This window comes from Aethalodelphis obliquidens, unplaced genomic scaffold (genome assembly GCF_003676395.1).
Source record: "Aethalodelphis obliquidens isolate GAN/ISIS:26980383/991018 unplaced genomic scaffold, ASM367639v1 scaffold4, whole genome shotgun sequence".
NCBI classification, from domain to species: domain Eukaryota; kingdom Metazoa; phylum Chordata; class Mammalia; order Artiodactyla; family Delphinidae; genus Aethalodelphis; species Aethalodelphis obliquidens.
The window spans coordinates 65,501,088-65,521,822 of record NW_020837948.1 but is presented as its reverse complement, the minus strand read 5'-3'; the positions used below and the strand labels follow the sequence as shown (position 1 = coordinate 65,521,822).

The window sequence follows — 20,735 nt, the reverse complement described above, 5'->3', positions numbered from 1 at the left end:
AAGAAAGAAAGAAAGAAAGAAAGAAAGAAAGAAAGAAAGAAAGAAAGGAAGGAAGGAAAGAAAGAAAGAAAGAAATATCACTGAGCTAACAGCAAAGACCTTGATATGCCAATAGCCATTGCCTACTCTTTAGCATTGTGTGAAGGGCAAAGAAGTATAAAGATAAAAGGCAAGGTTCCTTCCCCCAATAAAGTTACAGACAAACTGCAATAAGTTACATAATTTAGTGACATATATTGTAAGTACTATGTGCTCCAAATAATAGAGAACTCAGTGAAGTCTAAATAATGATTTTTCGGACATCCATGTTGAGAAATCTTGTGGTCAATTTTGTAGTGCTTACTTGATCTCCCAACAACATTCAATTCAGTTGATCACTCCCAACCTCTGGAAATCCTAATGCCCAATGTGATGGTATTAGGAGCTAGGGCTTTTGGGAGGTGCTTAGGTCATGAGGGTAAAACCCTCATAAAAGGGATGAGTGTTCTTATAAAAAAGACCATACAGAGATCCCTCAGCCCTTCCACCATATGAGGAGATAGCAAGAAGTCACTGGCTGTGATCCAGGAAGAAGGCCCTCACCTGACCATGTTGGCACCTTGATCTCAGACTTCCAACCTCCAGAACGGTGAGAAATAAATGTCTTGTTTATAAGTTACCCAATTTTTGGTGTTTTCTTAAGGCAGCCAGAATGAACTAAGAAGCTCTTTCTCCTTGCTTTTAAAAACATTTTCAAGATACTCATTCTCAAAAAAAAAAAGATATTTATTCTCTACTATGAAGCGTCTCTTAAGTCTTTTTACCAATGTAATTTTTAATTGGGATGAATGTCTTCTGTTTGTTGATTTTGGGGCACACTTTATATATCTCAGATTAGAGTTCTATGTTGTAAATAATTTCTCCCATTTTATGGGTTGCCTTCCAACTCTCTCTCAAGGTGTTTTCCTTTTTTATAGACAGAAATTCCGAATTTTAATATAATCTATTTCAATTCTTGTTCTTTTATGTTTAGAGCTCTTTATATTCTCCTAAAGAAATTTTTTGCCTACTTGCTATACATTTTTTTCTTACAAAAAAGCAAAAGTCATTGGTTTCTTTATAGTATGCAATGGTCCTGAAGCAGAAACAACCCTTTGCTCTGCTGCCATTAACAGTTAGAACGCATATCATGCTCCACAGTCAAAACAAACACTTTATACCCTAAGATAAGCCAAAATTAAGAGGGAAATCCTATCTCATCTTCAAAAAACCTTGAATATTTCCCCCAAATTAACTTCCTACCAAATTTTTATTCCTTACTTCTGCAATACTGATGCCTAAAGATACATGCATATGATGATGTAAAAAAAATTGCTATTTTTCCCCACTATGAACAGGCTAATACAAACGTGGTAACCCTGTAGGGATTTTTCCTTTAAACATAGGTTGTATTTTTTAATTTGAATAGCCAGATATTCTGAAGTATGATATCTTCGCAACATCTTTTGCAGAAACACTTTTTCTTTCTAAATGTCTTCCTTTCATAACTGACATTAAATAAATTGACACGTTCATGACTGTTTATGCCCCATCCTCCTCCTAGATTAACTTTTCTTCTTATAGAAGTATGTCTGCTAACAGTTCTTTCAGGGAGAGTATGTTGTGGGAAAGGTTTTTAGTTTTTATTTGTCAGAAAATTTATTTTGTCTTCATTCTTGAATAGTAGTTTAGCTGGTTATGGAATTTTAGGCTGATGGTCTTTCTTTTCCCTCAGCACCAACATTTATTTTTGCAGGTGAACAATATAATTGCTATTTCCATCTTGGTAAACTGTCTTTTCTCTTTAGTATCTTTGAAAATTCTTTCTTCTTGATATTTTACAGCTTCACTAAACCGTTTGATGGTGTGGTTTATCCTACACAGTATTCAGTATGCATGTTTTTCTGAGGTTTTTGGCTGCTCTGGAGAAAAATTTTCAGCTATTATCTATTCAAATATTGCTTATCTATCATTCCTGCTATTCTTTTCATCAGGAACTTCTATGTTGGTGAAGTGCCTCAATTTGTTCTCTATCTCTTTTGTCTGTGCTTCATAATTTTTTTCTCTTTATTTTTCTGGATGAATTCTTCAAATTATCTTTCATTAATTCAGTCTTTATCCAGTCAAGAGTTTATCCTACTTGTAGAATTTGTATTTAAATTATTATATTTAATCAGATATGGGATTTATAATTAATTCCTTTTCATAACCAACTGTTGTTTCATTTGTTCCTATTTTTGTGTTACAATGACTAGCCCTTTTTAAATGGAAGAAATTTATTTCTTCCAGCAACCTCAAAATACACATTTTTAAAGTCTTTGTCAGACTGTTCCATAAAATTAATTTCAGCGAGAGTGAAAGTTCCATTTAATGGTTTGGTGGAATGTTGCTACCAGATAGAATGTCTTCAGTTTCAAGAAACATGAAAAACCTGTCTCAATTGATTAAACCAGAAGGAAATTTTATTATCTTGTAAATCATGCTCCCCAGTATGGCAGCTCTAGGGTCAATTAATTCCCCAGTTCAATAACATTACGATTTGCTCTTTTTTGAGACTCTGCCATACTAAATATGCCAGATTTGTCCATGGCAGCTCTCCTAATGATTACAGAATGGCTAAGGAGTTCCAGATGTTTCATGCAGACCAAATAACATTCACCAGAACAAGAGAAGCCATCTCTTCCTGAGAATTTTTTCAATCAGTAAGAAAATTCTTTCCCCAAATTCCTTAGTTCCCATATACCCCCTTTCCCCTTGCCTATAGTTTCCACTATCATTAACATCTTGTATTTGTGTTACACTTGTTACAACCGATGAACTAATACCGATACATTATTATTAACTAAAGTCCATAGTTTACATTAAGATTCATTCTTTGTATTATAGTTCTATGGATTTTGACAAATGCATAATGTTATGTATCCACCATTACAGTATCATAAAGAATAGTTTCACTGTCCTAAAAATCCCCTGTACTCCACCTATTCATCCCACCCTTCCCTGCCCTCCTTCCTACAAATTCTCCAAAACCACAACCTCTGGCAACCACTGATTTTTTAACTGTCTCCATACTTTTGTCTTTTCAAGAATATCATACAGCTGGAATCATATAGTATGTAGCCTTTTCAGATTGGCTTCTTTCACTTAGGAATATGTATTAATGTTTCCTCTGTTTTTTCGTGGCTTGATAGCTCATTTCTTTTCATGTCTGAATAAACCATTATATGGATGTCCCATGATTTGTCCATTCACTTATTGAAGAACATCTGGATTGCTTCCAATTTTTGGCAATTATGAAAAAGGCTGCTATACACATTGGTGTGCAGGATTTTGTGTGAACATAAGTTTTCAACTCATTTGGGTAAATACCAACAAGCACAATTTGTGGGTTGTATAGTAAGAGTATGCTTAGAATATACTTTTTTTTCCAAAGTGACTGTATCATTTTGCATTCCCACCAGCAATCAATGAGAGTTCCTGTTGCTCCACATTCTTCTCAGCATTTGATGTTGTTAATGTTCTGAGTTTTGGTCATTTTGATAGGTGTGTAGTGGCATCTCACTTTTGTTTAATTTGCATTTCCCTGATGACACACAATGTGGAGATCTTTTCACCTGCTTATTTGCCATCTGTTTATCTTGTTTGGTGAGGTGTCAATTTAGTCATTTTCCCCTCTTTTTAATTGGGATGTTTGTTGTCTCATTAAGTTTTAAGAGTTCTTTGTATATTTTGGTGAGTTCTGTGTTATCTTTTTAGATATGTGTTTTGCACATTTTCTCCCAATCTGTGGCTTATTTTTTTCATTCTACCAGTGTCTTTAACAGAGCATAATGTTTTAATTTTAATAAAATCCAACTTATCAATTTTTTTCTTTCATGGATTGTGCTTTTGGTGTTTTATCTAAAAAGTCTTCACGAAACTCAAGGTCAGACTAGATTTTCTCTTATGTTATTTTCTAGAAGTTTTATAGTTGTGCATTTTACATTTAGGTCTATGATCCATTTTTAGTTAATTTTTGTTAAAGGTATAATGTCAGTATTATCAGTGACCAGTTTTTCTTCCTTTTTTTGCAAGTGCATGTACAGTTGTTCTATCACCATTTGTTGAAGAAGACTAAGCTTTCTCCATTGGGTTGCTTGCCTTTCCTCTTTGTCAAAGATCAGCTGACCATATTTGTATGGGTCTACTTCTGAGCTCTCTATTCTGTTCCAGTGATCTATTGTCTGATTTTTCACCAATTTCACAGTATTGGTTACTATAGCTTTATAGTGAGTCTTAAGGTTGCTGTCAGTCCTTCCACTTTGTTCTTCTTCAATATTATGGGCAGCTATTCTGGGTCTTTTTTCCTTCCATATAAATTTAGAATCAATTTGTTGATTTCCACAAAGTAACTTGCTGGCATTTTGATTGGGATTACATTAGACCTATAAATCAATTTGGAAAAGAATTGAGACTTTTAACAATATGGAGTTTCACTACCCATAAACATGGAATATGTTTCCATTTATTTAGATCTTCTTTGATTTCTTTTATAACTTCGGTAGGTTTCCTCATATAAGTCTTGTACATATTTTTGATGTTAATGTAATAATGTTTCGAATTTCAGGTATATAGGTAACAAATGACTTTACTATGCTAACTTTGTATCCTGCAACCTTGCTGTAATTGGTCTTTAGTTCCAAGAGATTTTTTGTTGGTTCTTGGGATGTTTTTTTGTCTTGCTGCATTAGGTGGAACTTCCAGTACAATGCTGACTAGCACTGGTGAGAGGAGACATTCTTGCCTTCTTCCTGATCTTAGAGGGAAAGCATCTAGTTTCCCACAATTAAGTATGTTAGCTGTAAGTTTTCTGAATTTTTTTTTTTAAAGAATAAGTAATAATGCATCAGATTGTAGATGTTCTTTATCAAGCTAAGGAAGTTCCTTTCTATTCCTAGCTTGCTGAGAGTTTTCATCATGAATGTGTTATCTGATTTTGTCATATAGATTTTTTGTAATCTATTGGTATGGTCATATGATTTTTCTATTTTAGTCTGATGATATGTTGGATTTCATTAATTGATCTTTGAATGCTGAACCAGTTTTGGATATTTGGAATAAATACCACTTGGCTGTTATGCATAATTTTTTGTACTACATTGTTGAATTTGATTATTTTGTTGAGGATGTTTGTACCTATGTTCATGAAAGGTATCTGTAGTTTTCCTTTCTTGCAATGCCTTTGTCTGGTTTTGGTATTAGGGTAATGTAATGTTTTTGTCTGGTTTTGGTATTAGGGTAATGTAATGTTTTTGTCTGGTTTTGGTATTAGGATAATGCTGGCCTCATAGAATGAATTAGTTTCTATTTTTTGGAACACAGAATTGTCATCACTTTCTTCTTGAATGCACCAGTGAAACCATTGGGCCTGATGTCTTCTGTTTTGAAAGCTTATTAATTATTGATTCAATTTCTTTAATATATAGGCTATGCAAAGTGGCTATTTTTCCTTGTGTGAGTTTTAGTAGATTGTGTCTTTCACAGAATTGGTCCATTTCATCTAAGTTATAACATCTGTGGGCACAGAGTTATTCAAAATATTCTTTTATTACCCTCAATGTTCCTGGGATCTGTAGTGATGGCCCCCACATATAGGTTCTCAGAACTTGAAACATTTTCTCCAGCATTCTCAAAGCCACAAAAAAAAAACCTTCAAGGGTTGTAAGCTTAGATGGAGTACAAATCAAGACTAATTCTGCTATAATTTACGTTGTTTATGATTGAGATGAAAAGTGGGCAAAAAAATCATGCTATGTTAGAAGGCTGGGTTAACAAATTAAGAAGTAGGATGCAATCATCACAGTTTTCTTTAAAACTTTACACAAGATGCTACAGTAAAAAGATTCAAACCAATAGATGTATGTGAAATCAAGACTTGCCAAATAAATCATCAAGTTGTTTATTGCCTTTATCTATTTCTTACTGTAATTTGCAACACAGAGAAGCTCACAGACAACAGTATTATCTGCTCTTGTCAGACAGAATTATTGTCAGACTTATACTGCTAGCACCATTTTTCCTTTCTCCAGTAACTCTGAGGAATAATAAGTTGCTCAATCCTTTGACTCCCAACTAGAGTATTCTAGGAAGGTACTTTTGTATGTCATCTTCCCATAAAAGAACTTACACATTTTCTAAAATATAACAGTATTTGTATTTTCTATAAATGGAACATGGTATACTCGGAATAGTTTTTGCCTACTTTAAAAAAGATGAAGTATTTAAGGTAAACAAGAAACTTGGATACTATAATGCAGTAGGAAGCATTTTCAAAAATAAAAGTATACACTAAGTCATCTTAGAAAACTAACGATACAAAAAGTATTTGGAATTCTCTAGTTTAGCTTATATGTAGTTCTATAATACCATCATTTATCTACCTATGAAAAAGTCTATTTAGTTTATTAAAATATCATGCCACATCCCCAAAAAAGCTAGAGTTTTTAAATGAGAATTTTATTTACAGGAAAGTCACAGAGGATTAACAAAATTTTATGAACACAGTATTGTTAGTAATAATTAACAGAATCAAGAATGATTTAATATATATCATCACTTGTAATATAATACACATTAAAATATAGTTTTCATGCTACCTTTATCCATTAGTTTTTTAACATTCAAATTTTTAACAAATCTAGAAATATGGCATTATACATGGAACAGATTTACTAAATGCTTTTAAATTATGCTTCCTTCTACATTAAGATACTAAGTCAATTTTTAAACCTCCTGCAAATTAAATGGCCTTTCCATTACAATTTGTAAATTTAAAGGATGTAAGCACCAAATGGAAATCAAATGCATAAAAGAAACTGTCATAAATTTTAAAAGAAAAATATTACATTATCAATATCATAAATTAACAACGAATTTTCCAAAGAATATTGCAGAAGTAAGGTATATTTAAAGTTTTGTAATAATTAAGCCTAGAATATTTTTCACTTGCATTCTTGTCCACCCAGTTGAAAATACCAAAGCAATGACTGACTGCGAAAGGACCATTTTTAAATGAATAGTGGATGGCAGCATGAGTCATTTTAAGCACAAAAGGAAGATGGACTATGTGCTTTGATTTGCAAATAATGTTCCTTATCCAAGTAATTCTCAGTGTTTCCATTATCCTTGAATGACAAGATTCTTTAAGTACGTGTGAAAAAAAGACCATCTTTTTACTGATGGAAGGCTTCTAATCTTATTCGGGTTGGATCTTCTGGATGTCTCAAGGCAATTCCATTACGCAGGAGCAGCTCAATATAAGGTGGCCAAAAAGAATCACTAATTTTGACATATGGGTCATGTGGAACATCAAATAATCTATTTAAAAGAATCTAGAAAAAAAATCATTCAAAATATACCTTACTTGGAAAAAAACTGATACAGCTATAATAAAACATTAATGAAGTTTCTTACCAAAGAATGTTAATGTCTTTTCTCTTTGAGTAATTGTTTATATCATAATTTCTATGTATTAACTTAAACAGTTGATTTTCTTTTTTTAAAAAACAAATATTAGTGAATGGAAATAGCTTTAAAATGAATCTTTGCACCTTAACTTTTAAAATTCCTAAAAACTAGTTAAAAGGCACTTACAATTCTCTCACTTCTCTTAGGATTAATAATTTGCTTATGTTACAAGATTGGTTATAACCATTTCTTAAAAATAAAAAACTTAAATACTCAAAAAGTTCAAAAACAGCATACATATCTTAATATTTGGGGGAAAGAGAAATCACCAATGCTACTCTTCCCCCAAAAAACACCTATTCATCTGATAAATCTTTGAAACAATTCTATCATCATCATTTCCTTCAAATTATCTTAAATATCTTTGATTTCTTCACTAAGGATATTGAGGGGTTACAACCACAAATTGGGACGTTTTGAGTATCTGTAGTAAATTATATAAGACTAACATTTCCCAAACTACATTCCATGGAATTGGTCTCCCTAAGGATGCTCTTAGTGTGGAGAAACAGGGTTCTATGGTTATATAAGCTGGAGAAAGACTGCCAATGTGCACTCAGAATCACCTGTATATCCCAGATCCACTGGCATTAAAAAAGTTTTTTTAAGAAACACACATTTAAAATTCTTCAAACACTAATGTTTTATGAAACATACTGAAAAATGCTAAATATGTATCAATTATTACTCTACCTCCTCAGCTCCCACAAAGTGCCTTCACAAATTACAAAACCAGAATCCAGAAGGGTTAAAAGATTCCTCAAGGGGCACATAATTAGTAATAGATCATGGATTAGACTCCATATCTCTGAATTGCCAAGCCAAAGCTTTAAATATATTATATTAAGAAACACAGAAAAGGAAAAATACAATTTATACAAATATAAAGTACCATAGAAATAAAATTAAAACTATAAAGCTCTCATCTCAATCACATTTCATAATAATATCAACATTTCAATTCTTTTTTTTTTTTTTTTTACATCTCAATTCTTGAAATAATTTCATCTGCCATTAACTTTAGCTATTTCTTTTTTTTTTTTTTTTAGCTGCAACATGTGGCTTGTGGGATCTCAGTTCCTCAACCAGGGATTGAATGTGGGCCGTGGCAGTGAAAGCTCGGAATCATAACCACCAGGCCACCAGGGAACTCCCTAACTTTAGCTACTTCAGAACCACATCCTGGAGAAAAAAGCTCTTGGTCTCATTTCTTTTAGGTATGATAATAAAATAATTAAATATTATTCCCATTTTAGAGCAACTGCTTATTTTAATATAATTTAAAATTTTTCTTTTCATTTCTAACTTCAGTTATATTAATCAAACTTCTAATAGATGCCAGAAATAATTAAATGCTAAAAATTCTACTTTAACATAAACATGTATATTGGTTTATTCTTCACTGAACTGCAGTTTAAATTCTGTTTATATTTATTATTGATAATACGAGCCTTGGAGACAAAAATAGTTTCTAAATCTAAGTTTTACATGGTATCTCATAGTGCATTATTCAAAAATTACACATGTATTTCCCAGTTAACAACTGTCAATATTTGCCACATATATAACAACTTTTATTAAAAAAAAGTCAAGTCATCCATGAGAAACATTGGTTTCGGTATAAACTGGACTAAATAGGAATATGTTAAAAGATTCAAATCACAATCTAAAAAATAATTGTATTTTGCTTTCCAAAGTAATAATATTCTATATTAAGATATCCTGAGGCACCAAAACCATTTAGCTAGATACATAGAGACTTTAGCATCCAATGCATAAAATTACAATGTGAAACAAGTTTTCTGAAATCACTTTATTCTAAACTTACCAATGACTTTAAAAAGTCACATTAATTGTTAAATAGCTCTTCATAGACTACCTTCCTCTCCACCCAATCTGCAATAGGTCATCATATAAAGATTTAAGTATTTAATATAGTCGGTAATTTGGCTGAAGTTCAAAAACTTCTTTTTTTTAAAGGTCAGAGATATTTGTAAATAAAATAAAAAGCAAATGTCAGGCAGAAAAAGGTGTAATGCGTCCTTACATTATGAAAAAAGAAGCTGATGTTATTTAAGGAAAATCTGTGAATGAAGTTCTGCAACTTTGTGGAAAGAATCCTTAAACTCAATTGTGTATTTTAGATAGAATACAGACTGGCCAACTAAAGATTACATCAATGTAACAGCATAGGCTTTTACTGTGTAGATACTAAACAACATCATAAAATTTTTCTTAAAGTAATAATCGGGAACACGATTAAGAGTAAGACTTCAGTTTCATCTTCTTCTAAAAAATAATATTTTCTTACTACATAGAAACTAATTTTATACTAAGATAAATTAATATATATAATAAAGTTTGGTGTATACCTTAAGAACTAAAGCAGCATTTTTTTCTTTTTCAAGCCTATGTATAATTGTTCACAAATCACTAGTGAAGAGATATCTTCAAGACAAAACAACTACACAAAACACTTACCTCTAACATTTCATGCAGTGTTATCAGCTGTGCAGTTGATTCTTGAATGTTTTTCTTTGAGAGAAGTGTGAATAACAAAGAATTAACATTTCAATTCTAATGGCAGAATATTATACTGTATTTATTACAAAATTTCAAAAATTAATATTCCTCAATTGCAGTGGTACAAGATATACTAAAACCAAACATTTATAATGAGATGATTTAAAAAGCATTCTGAAAGAAAACAACCTGCTGTACTAAACAGTAAGGTTCATAAAAATAGTTGAAACAACCTCTTAGACAGGGAAATCTTTTGCAATTACTAGAAGATACAATTCAGAGTATCCACCTATCTATCTATCTACCTATCTCTAAATATGGAGATAAATTATAAAGTTATATAAATGGATAAATTATATTATACATATTATATATATTCATATAAATGAAAATCTAATGTTTGAACCTTCCCAATCAAAATATCCCAAACAAATGACATTCCAGTCTGTATTGATACAGCTTCGGGACAGGAAACTTGCTTCCCAGGGAGGTTTGTTCATCTTTCTATAGTTCTTGACAGTTCCTAATATTAACTCAACTCACTAGTTCTTTTTTTCTTGGAATGACAGAGAATAAATCTCATTCCAATTCCACCCTAGAGTTCTCAAATATCTGAAGACAGCTATTATGAGCTCCCTGCCTTCTCCATATTAATCATCATGAGTTTCTTCAATTATTTCTCATAGACTTGCAGCCTCTCAATAGCATGGTTGTTCTCTAAATGTGTTCTAATTTACCTTTTTAAAAAAATCCAGTCTCCACAATGATATAGCTGTGATTAGAAAACCAAAGATGAAATGGAAGACTCACTTCCATACGTGTAGAAGCTGGAATTCTATTCAATAAGTTTAAGATTGCATTAGCTTTTGGACATCTATTCTGCCCTGCTGACCTCTATCTGAGAACACTATCATCTAAAGTGCCAAAAGTTTCCTTCATTGTATATAGCTAAGATATGTCTCCTTCGTTCTTCAATGTTTTAAACTCAAGAAAGATATTCTATGTACCTCCACTAAATATCGTCCTATTTTATTTGGACCATCCTATTTTATCTTGGCCAGTTAAAAAATACAGTTCTAATTCTGTCATCCAATATATCTAGTCCTCTCTCAATTTCATATCATTTGTAAACTTTGATGACTATGTCCTCTACCTCTTTATCCAAATTACTGTTAAAAATGTTCCATAGGATAAGGTTCTAAGGGAAATCTTCTAGGATAATACTACAGCTAATCAGCAGCTTTTGAGTTCAGACATTCAATTAACTACAAGGTCTCCTACTATTGTGACATCTAGTACCTTCCTGACAATAATCAAAGATTAGCATGGAGTTCTCCTAAGGTTTTACAGAAATACAAATATATTAAAGAAACAAGCAGCAAGGCACAGATTAAAATATAAAGGTTTGAGACAATCAAAGAAAATGCAGAAGAAAAATATAATGAAAGAAAACAAAAAAAAAAGTTTCAACATAAGGATATGATAAACAATGTAAAATATAATAAAATAAAATTGCCATGAAATGCAATGTGACCTAAATCTGCCCCTGGAAACAATGCATCATCTTCAAAGCAAAACTGATATTGAATGATCAACATTGTGACATATCCCTGTTAAGTTACTGAAGTTCAGAGATAAAGAATCCTTCAGGCAAATAGTCAGAAGCAGCAAGACATCTACAGGCTGGCCTCAGACTTCTCCACAGCACATTCAATCTGAGAAGAATGGAGAAACCCCTTACCAAGTCTTGTGACTTTTAAAATCTCTGCCTAAGATAAGCGTTTAAGTATACAGCAAAATATGTTCAGCATTTAAGAATTCAAAAAATAAAACACCCAGGAATTCTTCTTGAACAAATTACTTGTCAAACAAACCCATCATATCAAACAATGGATAAAACTTAAAAACTCAAAAATGAATGGTAAAAGATGATAAGGATTGAATCCAACATAATGTACAATAAAGACTAAATGTATACATGAATGATGGTATCAGAACAGAATATAAATGCAATGAAACTATCAAAGTTAAAATAAATAACACAATTTATTTATTTTAAATAAAACTCTGATGGCACCTTGATCTTGGAATTTGGCCTCCAAAACTATGACAAAATAAATTTATTTTGTTTAAGCCACCTATTCTTTGGTATTTTGCTATGGCAGCTTGAGCCCACTGATACATCCATTATTATTGCTTGACAGAGAGAGAGAGAGAGAGAGGGAGAGAGAGTAACCTATCAGTTTGTAATATGTATCAACAGTTCATATACTTCATTTAAAAAAAGTGAGCTTATCCAATATGACTGAATAAACTCATGGTGGCTTCTGGTAATCAATGCTTTTGTTTAGGAGTGTCTCAAACCTCTGGTTCTAATAGTGGAGAACCTTAATAGGTTAAAAAAAAAAAAGTTGAAAAAAAGACTGGAATCAGAAAATAAATCATTAAGTTATTTTAAGATTATGATCATTAAGAGGTAAGGGATCATGAATTTACTGAAATCATTAACAGAAGGCCGTTAACAATTTCACAAATGACTAAGGGGCATAAATAACAATGGACAGAATGGGAGAAATTGTCCATAACAAACGTAAAGCCTACTGATAATTACAAAGAAGACAGGGAAGAATAAATAAACGCAGATTATAAGAAAATAAACTTTTTTCTCCTTTTCCTAGTATGCTCACAGTCATTCAAGAAATATGAACTCAGAAGGTACTACAATAGGTATGCAAGACAGTACAGACACAAAGATGAATTAAACAAACCAAGGAGCTCACAGAGCGTGGTGGGTCAACAGAGAAAGAGAAATAAATGGTTACTACAAAATCATGTAATAAATGCTAATAAAATGACACCAAAACTTCATTCAATGCATCACACAAAAGATGATGTTTGAGTTGCTTTAAGAAAGAATTTACTATTTTCACCAGATAGGAATTGTTTCGTAACCAGAGAGAATAGAATGTGTAAGGCACAAAAAAGTGACAGGTCATTGCATATCTGTTGGAACTGTATAGTACTATTGTTGAATGGACTCATGCAAGAGATGAATAAAGAATGGCTGAAAAGGAGGCTAAAGAGATAGACAAAGTCCAGAATATAAATTCATTCCTCTACGGAGTTTATAGACTTCATCCCAGAGGGAGGCATCAAAAGTTTTATGTTGAAAAATGATTTAAATATGTATATTTTAAAATACATGATTAAATAAATTGTTAAATATGTTTATTTTTAGAAAGATTGTTCTGGTCCCAGTTTCAATGCCTATTCCACTTCCACAAGTTCTATTTATTTATACCTATACTATTTTTTTTTTTTTTTTTTTGCGGTACGTGGGCCTCTCACTGTTGTGGCCTCTCCCGTTGCGGAGCACAGGCTCCGGATGCACAGGCTCAGCGGCCATAGCTCACGGGCCCAGCTGCTCCACAGCATGTGGGATCTTCCCGGACTGGGGTACGAACCCGTGTCCACTGCATCGGCAGGCAGACTCTCAACCACTGCGCCACCAGGGAAGCCCTATACCTATACTATTTTTAAAAAAGGAATTAAAGTGCTTGTTCCCAACCTTCTGTCACTCGATGAAATATTTGCTTTTGTGAAAAAGGTTTATTCCATCATAACTGTTATTAAAATAGTCAATAACTTACCTTAACTACAGGTACCTTCTGATTTTAAAAGTTACATATGTTTATCATAGAAAATTTGAAAAACAATGAAAACAAAAACAAATCTTACCTACAATCTTAGCCCCAGGCATAAGCACTATTACGTTCTTTGGTACAAATTAGACTCACACAATTTAATCATCTGTGTTTTATCTTCTAACAATCAATAATTTGTGAGATTTCATAAACTCTTTTGATAGTGTTCAATACATTTTTAAAAGCTGCATTTTTCCATCAATATGAATACAATGTAAAAAAATGTATTTAATCTTATTTTATTACATAACTAGGTTGCTTCTAATTTTTAATTATTATAATGTGATGATGGAATATTTCTGTGCATGTACCTATTTGTGTATGTCTTTGAAGTGTATATTTAACATAAAAATTTATCAGAAAATTTACCTGTGAACCTATCTAAAACAATTTCATATGTGAATATCTACATGAATGTCTTCTCTAAAACTTACCTTTTTCTTTTTAACATTTCTATCAGGCAGAGGAAAATGGTCTTCTAGAAATTCACCCAAGGTAACCAAGAGTTTCTCCTTATATTCTTTTATATCACGCATTTTCGTTTTCAGCTCATTAAAGATTCTAAAAGATTTTTTTAAATTTAAGAGAATTAATTTGCTGATAAAATACTTAAGTATATATAACTGGTTACTCATAAAATTAATCAAAAACTTTGTTCAAACTTCATTGCTCAAAATAACTAGCTTTATGAGATAAATAGTCTCTATTTAACATGTAGGAAAACTAAAAGTCAAATTATTCATAAAAGATTAGGTAACTTAACAATTGGCAAAAGTCAGGGTAAGACTCACAATTTCTGGTAAAATTTACCTTCTTTTCATCTATGTATTTCATATAACATAAAAAAGGAAATAATTTTTCCTATTACGAAAACCTAGAACACAAAATCAATACCTTGATTCAGAAAATGTCACAACCTGCTGTTTCAAATCATTGTGTAGTACATTAAGAGATTCCAATATCTGTTGCTGTTCATCCAACCATTTTTGCTCCCTTTAAACATGAAAAAACAAAACAGTATTCAAATAAAACATAATGCCAATTCAATATATATCAATGATTAGTAGTAATTATAATACAAATATACCTTTCTAAGTCTTCCTTTAACTTTTCATTCTTTGACTGAATAGTAGATAGTGCCAATTCAAGATCATGCCTCAATTTTTGGAACTAGAACAAAATAATTAAAATTAATTGCTTAGTCTTTACTCCTGTAAATAGTGATATTTCTGAATGAGAGTGAAATTTACATACTAGGATATATATTCAGAAATCAACAGCAAAAAAAAGCCTAGCAAAAAATCTTTAAAAGGGAAATTATACAGCAGGTACTAAGTTCTTTGTAATATTTCATTGTTAAATTAAAAAATATAAGGGGTTTTGAGCAATAATTTCTAATTTCATACTGAAAGGCAATTTAATGGTGAATTTTCAGTAACCAGGCAGATTAGGTCTCTTTTCTAAGGAGACTATACAAAACAGACACAAATGAATATCACTCATTCAACAAATACTTATTGATCAGTTGTTGACCACCAGGCATTGATGAAGGAGTCAGGGATGCAAAGATGAACAGAACAAAGAGGCGAATCCAAACAAAGAAACAAACTTGTAACTCCAGAAAGGGATAAATACCATAAAGTAAAAATAGGTCAAAACGAGAGTATAGAAATGAGGAGCAGGGATGGCTCTTTTAGGTAGGTAGTATGATATGGAAAGACCTTTCTGATCAGGTTAACTAACAGTTTAGCAACAGAGAAAGACAGCAAAAGATAAGTCATGTCACCATCTAGCAAAAGAATGTTCTAGGCAAAGGGAATTTTACGTACAAAGGCCCTGAGGCAGAAGTATGAGGTATCTGAGGAACATATAAGAAGACTGTGTGGCTATAGGGGATTACAATAAGCTAAACTTTTTCTAGTATCCTTTTGTTTCTAGAACACATTAGCTAGTGTTCCATTCTCCTGATATTAAGCGTTTCCATTAGCTTCTTATAATTCTAAATCTGTAATAATATAAAATTGTATATTATAAACCCTAGAGCAACCATGAAAAAAAAATGAAGAGATATACCTAATAAGCTAATAATGTAAATAAAATGCATTTATTTTGAAAAATACACAATTAATCCAAGAAAGTGGGAAGAGAGGAGAATAGGAACAGAGAAAATGTAGGACAAATACGAAAGAAAAATCAAATATGTACATTTTAATGCAACCATAATGATATTACATTAACTATGATCCAATAATGGAATTAAGTTAAATTACTAATCAAGTTATTTGTAGTGAGGTGGATGCACCTAGAGTCTGTCACACACAGTGAAGTAAGTCAGAAAGAGAAAAACTAATACCGTATGCTAATGCATATATATATAGAATCTAGAAAAATGATGAACCTAGTGGTAGGGCAGGAATAAAGATGCAGACATTGAGAATGGACTTGAGGACACAGAGGGAAAGGGGAGGCTGGGATGTAGTGAGAGAGTTGCATTGACACACATACACTACCAAATGTAAAATGGATGGCTGGTGGGAAGCTGCTGCATAGCACGCGGAGATCAGCTTGGTGCTCTTTGACCATCTAGAGGGGTGGGATAGAGAGGGTGGAAGGGAGGCTCAAGAGGGAGGGAATATGGGGATATGTGTGTGCATACAACTGATTCACTTTGTTGTAAGGCAGAAACTAACAAATACAACATTGTGAAGCAATTATACTCCAATAAAGATGTATGAAAAAAAAAAGAGCTAGGTAACTTGCCTGAGATTTCACAAATAAAAATAAAAAGTGTCAGAGCCCATACTTAAAAAAAAAGAAAAGAAAAAGAAATAGTTCAGTATATAAATTGCAATTCACTATAATAACTGTACCAATAAAACTTTTAAAAAGTTCAAAAAAAATAATCAATCATAGAAAGGTACCTGGAAAAATGTGCAAATATTTGGATACTAAAAACACACTTCTAAATAATCCATGGGTCAAAGATGCAATCAGCAGGAAAATAAGAAATTACTATGAACTGTCTGAAAATGAAAAGGTTAAATTTTCTGGAATAAAGCAAAAGAAGTACTCAGATAAAAATTTACACCACTAAAAGCCTGTATTAGAAAAAAGAAAGCTCTCAAATTAATGACCTTAGCTTCCACCACAAGAAACTAGAAAAAGAGCAAATAAAACCAAAGGTAAGCTGAAGAAAATATAATGGTAAAAGTTTTAAATCAATGAAATAGAAAAACAAAAAGAAAAATAGGGAAAAATCAATGAAACCCAAAGCTAATTCTTTGAGAAGATCAATTACCCAGACTAATTAAAGGAGAAAAAAAGAACACAAATTACCAACATCAGGAATAAGAGAGGGGGCGCTGCTACAAACATTAAAATAGTAATGGAGGAATACTATGAACAATTTTCTGTCAATAAATTTGACAAACTAGATGAGACAAACTCTTTCAAAGTCACAAACTACCAAGGTTCATTCAGAGAAAGATAACCTGACTAGCCATAAAGCAACTGAATATATAGTTTAACATTTTCCCACCAAAAAATTTCTAACCTCAGACAACTTCACCTATAAATTCTAAGAAACATTTAAGGAATAAATAATACTGATTCCATACAAGCTCTTTTGAAGAGAGAATACTTCTGAAATCATTCTATGAGCTTAGTATTACCCTGATACCAAAGCCTGAAAAAGATGTCACCAAAAACGAAAACCACAGACCAATATCTCTCAAAAACATAGACACAAAACTCTTAATAAAATTTTAGCAAATTAAATCCATCAATAAATAAAAAAGATTAATACATTATAGCAATGTGGGGTTTATCTTAGGAATCAAGTTAATAGTTGAAATCAGTGAATTTAGAAATAAGTGACAAGGAATAAAGACACAGACCTACTAGAGAATGGACTTGAGGATATGGGGAGGGGGAAGGGGGAGCTGTGACAAAGCGAGAGAGAGGCATGGGCATATATACACTACCAAACGTAAGGTAGATAGCTAGTGGGAAGCAGCCGCATAGCACAGGGAGATCAGCTCGCTGCTTTGTGAGCACCTAGAGGGGTGGGATAGGGACGGTGGGAGGGAGGGAAACGCAAGAGGCAAGAGATATGGGAATATATGTATATGTACAACTGATTCACTTTGTTATAAAGCAGAAACTAACACACCATTGTAAAGCAATTATACCCCAATAAAGATGTCAAAAAAAAAAATGACATAGCCCGAGGACACGACATAAACTGATTACAGTAAGTCCCCTACGTATGAACCTTCAAGCTGCAAACTTTCAAAGATGAGAACATGCGTTCCATCAATGTCAGTCATGAGTGAAATTGCAGCTGCCCTCCGTCTCCTATTCCTGACGATCCTTCAGCTCTACCATCTCCCACCTCCTTCCCCTCCTCCAGTCAGTAACTCTTCTTGCCTGTTCACTCGATGTCAGCCCCTGTATGCCAGATGTTGTACTGTACTACTGTACTTTTCAAGGTACTGTACTGTAAGATTAAAAATGTTTTCTTTAAAAAAAAAAAAGAAATAAGTGACAAAATTCAATATTAATTCATGATTTGAGAAATTCTTCATAAATTCTAATGAAAGGTAATTTTCTCAACTTTATTAATGGCATCTATGAAAAACCTACTGCTAACATCACACTTAATGGTCAAAGAGTGAATGCTATCCACTAAGATCAGGAACAAGGCAAAAATGTTCATTTTCCCCACTTTTATAAAATACATTACTAAATATTCTAGGACAGTACAATAAGCCAAGAAAAAGAGATAAAAAGCATCCAGATGGAAAGAAATAAGTAAAACTGCCTTTGTTCTCAGATGACATGACTAGCTATGTAGAAAATCTTACAGAGGACTTCCCTGGTGTTCCAGTGGTGAAGACTCTGTGCTCCCAACACAGGGGTCCCGGGTTCGATCCCTGGTCTAGATCCCACAAGTATGCCGCAACTAGAGTTTGCCTGCCACAACTAAAGACCCCATGCGGCCAAATAAATTAAAAAATTAATAAATACATTAATTAATTAAATATAAAAGAAAATTCTACATAATCTACAAAAAAGCTACTAGAATAAAGGAGTTTATCATGCTCACTAGATACAAGATTGACATATAAATATTAATTGTATTTGAATGTACCAGCAATAAATAATTGAAATTTTAAAAAAGAATACCATTTTAATAGCACCAAAAATATGAAATACTAAAGGGATGAATCTGACAAACATATATAAGACCTGCACACATCTTTTTTCTTTTTTTTTTGCACGCACCTTGCGGCACGCAGAATCTTAGTTCCCCAACCAGGGATCGAACCTGTGCCCCCTGCAGTGGAAGTGCAGAGTCTTAACCACTGGAATGACAGGGAAGTCCCTCATGGCTTGCACACTTCTATCACAATTTATAAAGTCTTTTTTTGAATCATGAATTAATATGGAATTTTGTCACTTAATTCTTTCTGAATTTATTGAAATGATAAAATGCTTTTTTTTTTTTTAGTCTGTTGATATAGTGAATTACAAAACATTAGTGAGATAAATTTTGTAAATAACAAATAAACGGAGGCCTAAATAAATGCAGAGACCATATAGTGCTCATGGATCTGGACTGAGACTCAATATGTCTCTTCTCCTCAATTTGAACTATAGATTCAGGGCAATCTCAGTCAAAATTCCAGTAAGCTTCTTTATGGGACAGAATGACAAGCCAACTCTAATTTATATGAAAATATGAAACAATTTTGGTAAAAACAAAGTTAGAGAACTCATACTACTTAATTTCAAGACATTACAAAGCTTCAGTAAACAAACCAACACAGTATTGGCCTAAAGACAGAAATACAGAACAAAGGAAAAGATATATCCACCACATAGGATGGAGAACAAATGGAGAGTCTAGAAATAGATCCACACATATATGATCAATTAATTTTCAACACATATGCAAAGGAAATTCAAAAGAAAAAGATAGTTTATTCAACAATTTGTGCTAGAATAATTAGTATCCACGTGAAAGAAAAAAGAACCTTTATCAGTAACTCATTCCACATGCAAACGTTATTCTAAAATGGATCATAGATCTAAATGTGAAACCTAAAATATTAAAATTTCTAAAAAAAAAAATGAAAGAAACTCTTTGTGACCTTAAGTTGGGCAAGTATTTCTTATATTTGAGTACAGACCTTAAAACAGGGGTCCCCAATCCCTGGGCCGCGGACAGGAACTGCACAGCAGGAGGTGAGCAGTGGGTGAGCAAGTGAAGCTTCCTTCACTGCCACCCTCCATTGCTCCCCAATGCTCACATTACCATCCCACCCCCAACCCCGGTCTGTGGAAAAATTGTCTTCCACGAAACTGGTCCCTGGTGCCAAAAAGGTTGGGGACTGCTGCCTTAAAATAAAACTTGATAAAGTAGAGTTAATCAAATTAGGAAGATATTATTTTATTAAATTCTCTTTGTTCCCTGAATTGCCTCTATTTTCTTAAGATTCACCTTCATAAATTGTTTTGGGTTTCCACCTTTCCATTTGGAGGCATTTCACAAATGTCAATGATCATAGGCTGGCCATTCAACATTTTCTTTTCTTTTTTTTTTTTTGTAAGTCCAAAACCATTTATTTTTATTTTTTTAAAGTTCATTTCTTTCTTTACATCTTTATTGGAGTATAATTGCTTTACAATGGTGTGTTAGTTTCTGCTTTATAACAAAGTGAATCAGTTATACATATACATATGTTCCCATATCTCTTCCCTCTTGCGTCTCCCTCCCTCCCACCGTCCCTATCCCACCCCTCCAGGTGGTCACAAAGCACCGAGCTGATCTCCCTGTGCTATGCGGCTGCTTCCCACTATGCTTCCCACTAGCTATCTATTTTACGTTTGGTAGTGTATATATGTCCATGCCACTCTCTCGCTTTGTCACAGCTTACCCTTCCCCCTCCCCATATCCTCAAGTCCATTCTCTAGTAGGTC

The 20,735-nt window shown here is 32.7% G+C and overlaps 1 protein-coding gene across 3 annotated transcripts in view; it reads right to left on the bottom strand.

The window, feature by feature from the left end:
• The window catches only part of CENPK (centromere protein K), a 56,690-nt gene that overhangs the window by 13,759 nt on the left and 22,196 nt on the right, over positions 1-20,735 (bottom strand). For 2 of the 3 annotated variants that reach the window (XM_027101015.1, XM_027101016.1), the window contains 5 exons: positions 14,839-14,921; positions 14,646-14,744; positions 14,186-14,312; positions 10,006-10,059; positions 7,199-7,388 (listed from right to left, as the gene is read on the bottom strand). In XM_027101015.1, coding sequence (XP_026956816.1) covers positions 7,230-7,388; positions 10,006-10,059; positions 14,186-14,312; positions 14,646-14,744; positions 14,839-14,921 — 522 coding nt within the window. In that variant the 3' untranslated portion in view covers positions 7,199-7,229. Of the gene's footprint in view, positions 1-7,198; positions 7,389-10,005; positions 10,060-14,185; positions 14,313-14,645; positions 14,745-14,838; positions 14,922-20,735 lie in introns of those variants that run through there. The other variant, XM_027101017.1, reaches the window with a different exon arrangement.